Source organism: Mustela nigripes, chromosome 11 (genome assembly GCF_022355385.1).
Source record: "Mustela nigripes isolate SB6536 chromosome 11, MUSNIG.SB6536, whole genome shotgun sequence".
NCBI lineage: Eukaryota > Metazoa > Chordata > Mammalia > Carnivora > Mustelidae > Mustela > Mustela nigripes.
The window spans coordinates 16,209,498-16,219,450 of record NC_081567.1 but is presented as its reverse complement, the minus strand read 5'-3'; the positions used below and the strand labels follow the sequence as shown (position 1 = coordinate 16,219,450).

At 52.0% G+C, this 9,953-nt stretch overlaps 2 protein-coding genes across 2 annotated transcripts in view; one reads left to right on the top strand and one right to left on the bottom strand.

The window, feature by feature from the left end:
• The window catches only part of LOC132027298 (uncharacterized), a 5,930-nt gene extending 5,807 nt beyond the window's left edge, over window positions 1-123 (top strand). The window contains exon 3 of the mRNA XM_059416050.1: window positions 49-123. Within this exon, the coding sequence (XP_059272033.1) occupies window positions 49-123 (75 nt within the window). The remainder of the gene's footprint in view (window positions 1-48) is intronic.
• Window positions 124-4,776: 4,653 nt separating this feature from the next.
• Window positions 4,777-9,751, bottom strand: LOC132027297 (zinc finger protein 689-like). The gene is made up of 4 exons (XM_059416048.1): window positions 9,185-9,751; window positions 8,893-8,992; window positions 8,241-8,722; window positions 4,777-7,656 (listed from the first exon to the last, which is right to left on the bottom strand). Exons 1-4 carry the CDS (start codon window positions 9,749-9,751, stop codon window positions 6,772-6,774), a joined length of 2,034 nt encoding a protein of 677 aa, XP_059272031.1. The 3' UTR covers window positions 4,777-6,771.
• Between the last annotated feature and the right edge of the window lie 202 nt (window positions 9,752-9,953).

Below are 9,953 nucleotides of genomic sequence, written 5' to 3'. Positions count from 1 at the left end.
ACGCACTTTGCCTGGTGTGGTGTTTATCTCGCCGGAAAAACCTTACAGGTTTCTGATGAAAAAGGCGGTGCCCTGCTCTCCCAAAGTGGAACATTTCTAGGAAACCTTTCTAAGCTGGAATGATGTAAAGCAAGGAAGCAGTTACCACTAATTTACAGGGAGCTTGTTCTCAGCATCCCCAGACCCTATAACTAACCTGTCTTAGGCTCTCCTGATGCCTTAGGACACATCTTGCTTAAAGATGCACAAAATAAATGTCGAATAAGCACAGATGCTCACAAAGTTCAAAGGTATAGTAGCTTGGTGCTGAAAGGCTGAGTGTAGGTCCCTCGGAAGAGCCTTGATGGGGCCAATCCTGCTGCTCAGCCTCGGGAGCTGCATCGAAAGGCAAAAATCCTCTTTAGATTTATTGTGGTCAGTGAAACCGGTACTAATGTAGGTTTTCCTTAAAGCAAAGTAGCCTAATGGGAACTTTCGAAAAACGAGGGGACACTGGGGTGACGCCGTCGGTTAAGGGCATCTGGATCTTGGTTTGGCTCAGGTCTGATCTCGGGGTGGTGGGATCGAGCCCTGCGTCATCCAGCCCCGTGCTCAGTCTGCCTGTGTTTCTCTCTCTCTGCCTCTGTCCCTCCCCGCCCCGTGCTCTTTCCCTCTCTCTCTAAAATAAATAAAATAAATCTTAAAAAAGAAAAGTGAGGGGACACCTGCATGCCGTATTTTACTTATCCATTCGTCAGTTGATGGAAATTGGAGTCGTTTTTACCTTTCATTTTGCTGTGAACATTTGTGCAAGACATTTTGTTTAACCACTTTGAGATAAAATTCACTCATTAGATAACTCACGTATTTAAATTGTACAGTTCAGTGGGTTTGGATATATTATGTTATTTTTTTTAATTGCGGTAAAATGACACAAGACTTAAAATTTGCTATTTTAATCACTTTTAAGTTTACAGTTTAGTGGCATTAATTATATTCACGATGCCATGCATCTGTCACCACTATTTCCAAAACATTTTCACCACTGCAGAAGAAAACTGAGAATCCACAAAGGTGGTCACTGCTCATACTTTTCCGCAGCTCCTGGTAATTTCCAACCTGCTTTTTGTGCCTGTGAATTCCCTATTGTAGGTATTATAGGTACCTCATGTAAGTGGAACTGTGTAACACCTGTCGTTGGTGTCTGACTTATTTCACTGCCATCTTAACCATTTTTAAGTGTACTGCTCAGTGGTATTAAGGACATTCACATTGTTGTGTAAACATCACCACCACCCTCTCTAGAACTTTTTCATCTTTACTAACTGGATCAATACACTTTTTAAAAAAATATATTTAATTTATTTATTTGACAGACAGAGATCACAAGTAGGCAGAGAGGCAGGCAGAGAGAGAGGGGGAAGCAGGCTCCCTGCTGAGCAGAGAGCTTGATGCGGGACTTGATCCCAGGACCCTGAGACCATGACCTGAGCCAAAGGCAGAGGCTTAACCCACTGAGCCACCCAGGTGCCCCTGGATCAATACACTTTTAACACTTAGCCCTTTTTGTTTGTTTGTTTTTGTTTTTAAATACCCTTTAGATTCTCTCCCTCTGCCCACCCCCCAGCACCCCTGCTTGCGCCCACCCCTTTGCTCACACGTGTGCTCTTTCTCTCTTGCTCTCTCTTCGAAAAAAAAAAACACTTTAAAAAAGTATGCTTTTACTGTTGTTGCTTGATATATCCATTTTATTTTTATTAACCTATTTTTAAAGATTTTATTTATTCATTTGACACCAAGAGGGCATGAGAAGAGGGCACAGAGGGTGATGCAGGCTCCCCACTGAGCAAGGAGCCCAATGTAGGACTCGATCCCAGGATCCCGGGACCATGACCTGACCCAAAGGCAGCCACTTAACTGACTGCGCCACCCAGGGACCCCTTATTTTTATTTTTTAAAAAAGATTTGAGGAGCGCCTGGGTGGCTCAGTGGGTTAAAGCCTCTGCCTTCGGTTCAGGTCATGAGCTCAGGGTCCTGGGATCGAGCCCCGCGTCGGGCTCTCTGCTCAGCGGGGAGCCTGCTTCCTCCTCTCTCTCTGCTGCCTCTCTGCCTACTTGTGATCTCTGTCTGTCAAATAAGTAAATAAAATCTTTTTTAAAAAAAGATTTGATTTATTTGCCAGAGTGTGCACATGCAAGCAGGGGACTGGTAGGCAGAGGGAGAAGCAGGAGGCATCCCTTGATATATCCGTTTTAGAAATTATCTGTGGGCGTCCGGCTACGATACTTACTTAGTTTCTAGCCCCATCTCCCTCAGCTCTTTCCCAACATAATGCAGGAAATTATTATAAGATTTCCTGGGGCGCCTGGGTGGCTCAGTCCGTTGAACATCCGACTCTGAGTTCCACTCAGGTCATGGCCTCAGGGTTGTGAGATACAGCCCCACACTGGCTCTGTGCTCAGTGCAAAGTCGGCTTGTGCTCTTCCTCCCCTTCTGCCCTCTGCTCATACGCACAAGTTCTATCTAAAATCAATAGATAGATAAATAGAGCAATAGATAGACAAATAAAATCTCTAAAAAAATTTCCTGTATATGCTGTAATTATGTTTCCTTGCTTACCAACTATTTGCTCTTTTTTACTGAAACATATTTGACCTTGAACATTGTAAATGTAAGGTGTATGACACGTTTTGATAAATTTATATATTGTAATGATTGCCATTGTCATTGTTTGCCTTTTAAAGATTTCCGGTTGTATTCCCTTTCTCCATGCATTGTCTGTGCTTTCTGCTTTTTTTAATTTTTGTTTTTTTTTTATGAGATTTTATTTATTCATTTGAGAGAGAGTGAAATCGGGGGAGATCACAGAGGGAGAGGGAGAAGCCGACTCGCCTCTGAGCAGAGATCCCAATGCGGGACTCGATCCCAGGACCCTGAGGTCATGACCTGAGCTGAAGGCAGAGGCTTAACTGACGGAGCCACGCAAGCGCCCCCATTTTGTTTTTGTTTTTAATATTTTATCTATTCATGAGAGAGAGAGAGACAACGAGCATGATCAGGGTCACGGGTGACGAGAAAAGCAGACTCCCTGGCTAAGCCACCCGGGCTCCCCTCTGCTTCTTTAAGTTGTTCTGAATTACTGGGGACGCCATCAGATCGCAAACACCATTTTCCCCTGGGAAACCTTCTTTGACCCCTCAGTCTTCTCTCCCCAGACTTGCCGGAGCCTCATCTGTCATCCCGGGTCTGAGTTCCCTACTGTCCAGGGTTGTAGCCTCTGCTTCCTAGATTCAATAGGTTCCTTTTTTTTTTAGTGGAGATGGATCATCTTAATGGCTTGTGGCATTGGACTATGGATACTGGATAGCTTTGTCCTACCGGGAATATTCCTGCAATCAGGACTGCCGCAGCGCACGCTCTCTCTCCCTGCTGTTCACAAATGTCCTTCACGGCTGAGATAGTGCCTTCTCCACCTTCAGATTCTCTTGCGCCACCCTTGTGATTTTTCCCCCGGAATACTTACGGCTTTGGGGATGACTTCTAATGATTTCACCTCGACAATTAGTTGCTTATTTTATAACTTTTTAAACTTGAGTCCTGGGAGCCTGGGTGGCTCAGTGGGTTAAAGCCTCTGCCTTCGGCTCAGGTCATGATTCCCAGAGTCCTGGGATCGAGCCCCGCATCGGGCTCTCTGCTCAGCAGGGAGCCTGCTTCCTTCTCTCTCTCTCTGTCTGCCTCTCTGCCTACTAGTGATCTCTGTCTGTCAAATAAATAAATAAAATCTTTAAAAAATAAAAAATAAAAAATAAACTTGAGTCCTGATGAGGCCTCACTGTACTCATTGTGGTGAATAGTGTAGAAGTGGAATAAAGAAAAAAGTATCATCAGGGGCACCTGGGTGGCTCTGCCTTTGGCTCAGGTCATGATCCCAGGGTCCTGGGATCAAGCCCCCCAGGAGCCCCACATCGGGCTCCCTGCTGAGTAGGAGGCGTGCTTCTCCCTCTCCGGCTCCCCCTGCTTGTGCTCCCTCTCTCGCTGTCTCTGTCAAATAAATTTTAAAAATCTTTAGGGGCGCCTGGGTGGCTCAATGGGTTGGGCCGCTGCCTTCGGCTCGGGTCATGATCTCAGGGTCCTGGGATCGAGTCCCACATCGGGCTCTGCTCAGCGGGGAGCCTGCTTCCCTTCCTCCTCTCTCTGCCTGCCTCTCTGCCTACTTGTGGTCTCTCTCTCTCTCTCTGTCAAATAAATAAAAAAGTAAATAATAAAAAAAAAATCTTTAAAAAAAAAAGAAAAGAAAAATTGATCTTCAGGTAGGAGTCTCTTTCTATTTTTTTTAAAAGATTTTATTTATTTATTTGACAGACAGAGACCACAAGCAGGCAGAGAGGCAGGCAGAGAGAGAGGAGGAAGCAGGCTCCCTGCTGAGCAGAGAGCCTGACGCGGGACTCGATTCCAGGACCCTGAGATCATGACCTGAGCTGAAGGCAGAGGCTCAACCCACTGAGCCACCCAGGCGCCCCAGGAGTCTCTTTCTAAACAGAGAATCAACTTTACCTACAAAGAAACCACAAAGGATTTCACCTAGACCCAAAATTCCTTTGTTTACTCAGGTACTATGTTATGAGTCACTTCTTTTTTGTACCAGGGATGGAGAAAAATGAAGGAGATGGAGCCAAACAATTAACCTGGGGTTTAACTAAAGAGACTGAAACAAACTTTTAGGACTAAAACTGCCCCATCCTAAGTGGCTGATGTCATGTTGTTTTTCCTGCCAAACCTAAAAATACAAAGACGCTCTTGCTTTCAAATCGTTTTATTGCCCACCAAATTGTATATGTTTGTTCCAGAATCTTAATCTAACTTAGTAAGTTACAAAACAAAGATAATTACAGTTCATTAATTTTACTAGTCTATAACAAGCTGCATTTGAATTTTTTTTTTAATTTTTTTTATTCGAGAGAGAGAGTACGAGCAGAGGAAGGGGCACAGGGAGGAAGAGAATCTCCAGCCGCCTCCACACTGAGCGCAGAGTCTCACATGGGGCTCAGTCTCACAACGCTGAGATTGTAACCCAAGCTGAAACCAAGGGTTCAAGGCTCAACCAACTGAGCCACCCAGGTGCCCCAGTGCATTTGAATTTTTTTTTAAGATTTTATTCATTTATTTGACAGAGATCACAGGTAGGGAGAGAGGAAGGGAAGCAGGCTCCCTGCTGAGCAGAGAGCCCGATGCGGGGCTCAATCCCAGGACCCCAGGATCATGACCTGAGCTGAAGGCAGAGGCTTTAACCCACTGAGCCACCCAGGCACCCAGTACATTTGAATTTTAAGGGAGAGCTGCTGTTTCTTGCATAAATCTCAGCCTGCTGTTGAAGTGTTTAGGAGTGAAGAATAATGATGCCTGCAACTTACTGTGAAATAAAAATAAGATGTATAAATGAGCAGACGGGATGGACTGAGCGATTGGCATGTGATAAAGCAAATGTAGCATAATTAGAGAATCTAGATTAAGTAGAGACGTCATGGGGGGCACTCAGCCACTTGTTCTTCAGACCACGATGATGTCTGAGGTGCTTTCAGGTTTTTTCTCAGACAACCCTGTGGAGTAGCCAAGCGAGACAGTGAAGGCGTAGAAAGGCTGAATGACAGGTTTACGGTCCCACAGCGAGTGGGAACTGAGCCAAACCCGGAATCCAGATCTACTAGTTCAGGAGAGGCTATGTGGTTCAGTAAAATAACACCCAGTTCCCATTCCTAATCATCTTTGGAACCCAGAGGTTCCAAGAGCAGTCCTTTGTTCACAGAGATACTCGTGTCCCCCAGGACCGCTCCTGGCTCACGGCTCTGCTTAGTCCCACCGAAGTCCTTATTCCTTCGATAGTCGGATCCAAAGTGTGGCTAGCAGGTCAGAGTAGGTCAGAAAGACCCTCTTCACTACTGACACATACAAGCGTACGCTACAAACTAGACTGGAGATGCTTGGCCTTGATTTCAAGCCTAATGGCAGGTAATTTACTCTCTTAAACCAAATTCCAGCATTATGTTTCCAGCTGCTGTGGCCCAAGAACACTTCTTCCTTCAGAAGGTGTAAAATCCCGACAACAGGCAAGTATCTGAAGAGAAAAACACTGCAGTCCCTGATTCATAGAAGTTGGAGGGGAAAAAACCCTTTAAGCTAAGCTTGACACTTGCGTGCACCCTGTGCGATGTGCGCGTGGGGCGGGACGGCCCCGCCGGAAGCCACTGTTCTCCTCCCTGGGGTCACCTTCAGGACTTAAGACCAAGAGTGCCAACAGCAGCTCGACACTGTGTTTCCTCGCCAGGTGTCTCATCGACCCTGGCTAGAAGAATCCTTGGGTGAGCTTCCCCTACTGAGGATAGGCCCAAGGTGTCCCTTCTGTTCCAGGGGATACTCAGATGTACATGGGCTCCTTTAATGGGTTCTTGCACTGAGGGGCCCCATCTCTGAGGAACAGGAGAGACAGACCAGAAAGCAGAATCCTCTGAGGGAGAGAACAGTCCAGGGAGAAAAGCCAGGTAGGTGAATGATTTCCTGCGAAGAAACGCCAAGTGGGACTTGGATTGGGAGCGAGAGCCTCAGAAGATGGGTTCAGCCTTCAGGTGACCTTTCAGATTCCCTCCTCCTCCCGAAGGACCAGCTCTGTGCTCCCTTAACTCAGAGCTTTGTCTTCCTTAAATGCTTACTTCCTTTCCATCCATTCCTTATCCCCCCAAATACATCAACTTTGCCTTTTCCCTTCCAAAGAAAACAGGTCATCTCTTGCGAGCTCCATCACCCACATTCTTGAAATATATCTGGAAAGCACCGGAAATGAACTGGGGGATCCTGGCCTCCCAAAACAAGGACTGGCTCCGAGAGCCCTACCGCAGGCCGCTGCCACCTCGGCCTCTTGCCAGAGCGATGGATCTGCTGGTGGGCTTCCAAGGCATACTTGCGCTTAAAGCCCTTTCCACACTGTGGGCAGGGGAAGGGCTGGTTGTCGGAGTGAATGTGCTGGTGACTGAGGAGGAGAGAGGAGTAGGTGAACCGGCGGCCACAGTCTGGACAGGGGTAGGGCTTCTCGCCTGTGTGCGTGCGCCTGTGGATGGCCAGCAGGTAGGGGTAAGTGAAGCGACTTTTGCAGTTTGGGCATGGGTAGGGCTTCTCCCCGGTGTGAGCCCGTCTGTGGATGGCCAGGGAGCCCCTCTGGCGGAAACGTCGCCCACAATCAGGGCAGGAGTAAGGCTTTTCCCCAGTGTGGATGAGCTGATGCTGGAGCAGGTACTTGCGCTGGGAGAAACAGGCCTGGCACTGGTCACAGGGGAAGGGCCGCTCCCCGGAGTGGACCCACCTGTGGGTGGCCAGGTGGGAGGGGTAGCTGAAGCTGCGGCCACAGTCTGAGCAGGAGAAGGGTGATCTGCGGGTTGTAGTGTCCTTGAACCAAGGCTTGACTGGGCTCTGCCCAGAGTTCCAGCAGAGCTCTGAGCAGGTGGTTCTGTGACCGGCACCCGGTGGCCAGCTGGATGGTGACCACCCCTCGAGAGACACTTCCTCACGCGCCATCTCTTTTTGCTTTGGACTCTTCAACAGTTCTTTCTCTTCACGCTCATCCCTGGATCCTGAGACGGGGAAAGATAGAAGTCGAAACTCAGTAGCACCTTCCATCCAGTGGCCTGCCTGGGAGGCAGCATGAAAGTCTGAGCATATGGCAGTGTTCGAGCCTGGGGCCTCATCGGGCCGGAGTAAGTGCCAAATTCATCCTGACTGGTGTTAACCCGGAAGCTTTGAAAACGGGAGATCACTGGAGGCGTCAACAATACTGACCCCCGTGTCCGGCAGCGAGGGAGGTGATGGACCAGCCTTCATAGAGCTCACTGGCCGCAACCCGTTCATGATCCCTTCCCAAAATAGCCATTAAGTGATCTTCCTCGGGGCCTTCAGGGCCGTCGCCAAAATGTCTACACGTGCGCTATCCCCCAGGTTCCACGGGAAGACCTGGGAACAAGCATTTGTTATGACACAGCTGCGGAGGAAGCAGCTTTCTTGGTGTTAAAATCTCCGCATCATGGCGGGGTGCCCGCGTCCTGCCCGACAGGAACGTCTGTCTTCGTTTCACTCCACGACCAACAAATCACAGTCTCCCTCCCCGCTTGGCTGCCCTGGCGCCTCGGGCGCGATTTTGCACGAAACGGGTTTCCCTGTAGAAGGAAGCGGTGCGGTAGCCGCGGTCCGCCGTGCTCCGAGCCAGTCTGCGGCCGGACCGGGACTTCTGGGGAAGGAGGGCCTCGGAGGCGGTGTGGGCCGCGGCCGCGTCCGGGCAGGGGCTGCTCCCGGGTCCCGCGCTGGGTTCGAAGGGAAGCGCCTGTGTCTTCGCCCCGCCTCGGGAGACCCTGCGGGCGCTCGCGCTGCGGGCCCGGGGCCTCGGGCTCCGCGCCTCCTTCCACCGCGCGGGTCTGGGGCCTGGAAGTCCTGCGGGAACGCCGGGTTCGGCGAGGGCGCGCCGTCCACACTGCAGCCCGCCTGTCTCGGGACCTCAGTCCCCCTTCCCGTGGCGACGCGGTCCGGGCTGGACGCGGGGCCTCGCCGAGCGCGCCCCGGTGGCCGCGGGCCTCCCGCATCACGGCCCGGCGCAGGGCCCTCTGCGCGGGCCGCAGGCAGCCCCGCTCCTCCGGGGAGAAGTACACGGCCACGTCCGCGAAGCTCGCGGCCCCAGGGCGGCTTTGCCCCGTCAGCCCGTCCCGGCCTCCCCGGTACCGCCGCCAGGAGCGGGGTCAGGGCCGGCGCCATAGGAAAGCCCTTTGCTTTGACGCCAGGAGACGCTTCCTAGCTCCTTCAGCGCCACAGCACTGCCCTTGACCAACATGGCGTCTCTGGCCTCAACCTCCCTTTCCTTCCCGGTCGCCTCCTACGTACCGAGGGGCAACCGAGAAAGGAGATTGGCTCCGCGGCGCCGCGAATCATAGATGGCGTGCGTTGATTGGATGGTGCGTAGCGGGCCGGTGAAGAAGGAAGACTGTGATTGGGTAGGCCGGAGCGGCCTATTTGAAAGGCTGAAGGGCAGGGAGCGGCTGGTCCGGAGGTGGAGGGCGCTGAGAGCTTAGGCGGCTGTTTGACCGGCGCCACCTGAGCGGGACCGAGAAAAGGTTTTGACGGGCTGGAGCCCCGCGGGCCGAGGCAGACGTCCCGGCGTGGAGCGGAGTCAAACCCGGGCAAACGGCTCCGGAGACGCCGGGCGCGGCTGGGCCGGAAACGGTGTCTGAACCGGAGCTCGCACCGGCGGGTAACGCGGGGCGGGCGGCTCCTCGCTGCGGTTCCCGCCGTGCCGTCCGTGCGGCCGCGAAGGAAGCCGCCGTGAGGGCGTCGTAGGGCTCGTCGGCTCGTGCGGCTCCGCGCTCGGTTTCCTGCTACCGCTGCGTCGGCGGGACGCGAGGGTCCGGACGCGAGGGTCCGCGCGCCGCGGCCGGGGTGTGCGTCGGGCCGCGTCCACCGAAGCCGGACACGCGCGCGCCCGCGACCTCCGGCCGCCCGGCACAAGCTGTACTTCCTGAGACGCGAGCCGCAACGGCCACCATCCGGCAGCTGCCCACAGCCGTGGGAAAAGGACTAGAAACACCGTGGGGTACTCGTGGAGCGCTAGTCTCAGACCACTGCCCCGCAAGGAGACCGCGGACGGCGCCTGCGCACACGCCGCGGACGGCGCCTGCGCACACGCCGCGGCGCGGAAGACGCGAAGTAACCTGTGCGGTGAGATCCCGCTTACAGAGTGTGACATCCGGCAGAACGGTGCAAGGTATTGCCGATCTGAGGTTTTGTTTGTGAAGTACTGATAATAGTCGTCGTCGTCGTCTTCTTTTTTAAGATTTGATTTATTTATTTGACAGAGAACAAAAGTAGAGGGAACAGCCGGCAGAGGGAGAGGAGGAAGCAGGCTCCCCGCTGAGCAGAGAGCCCGATGCGGGGCTCGATCCCAGGAC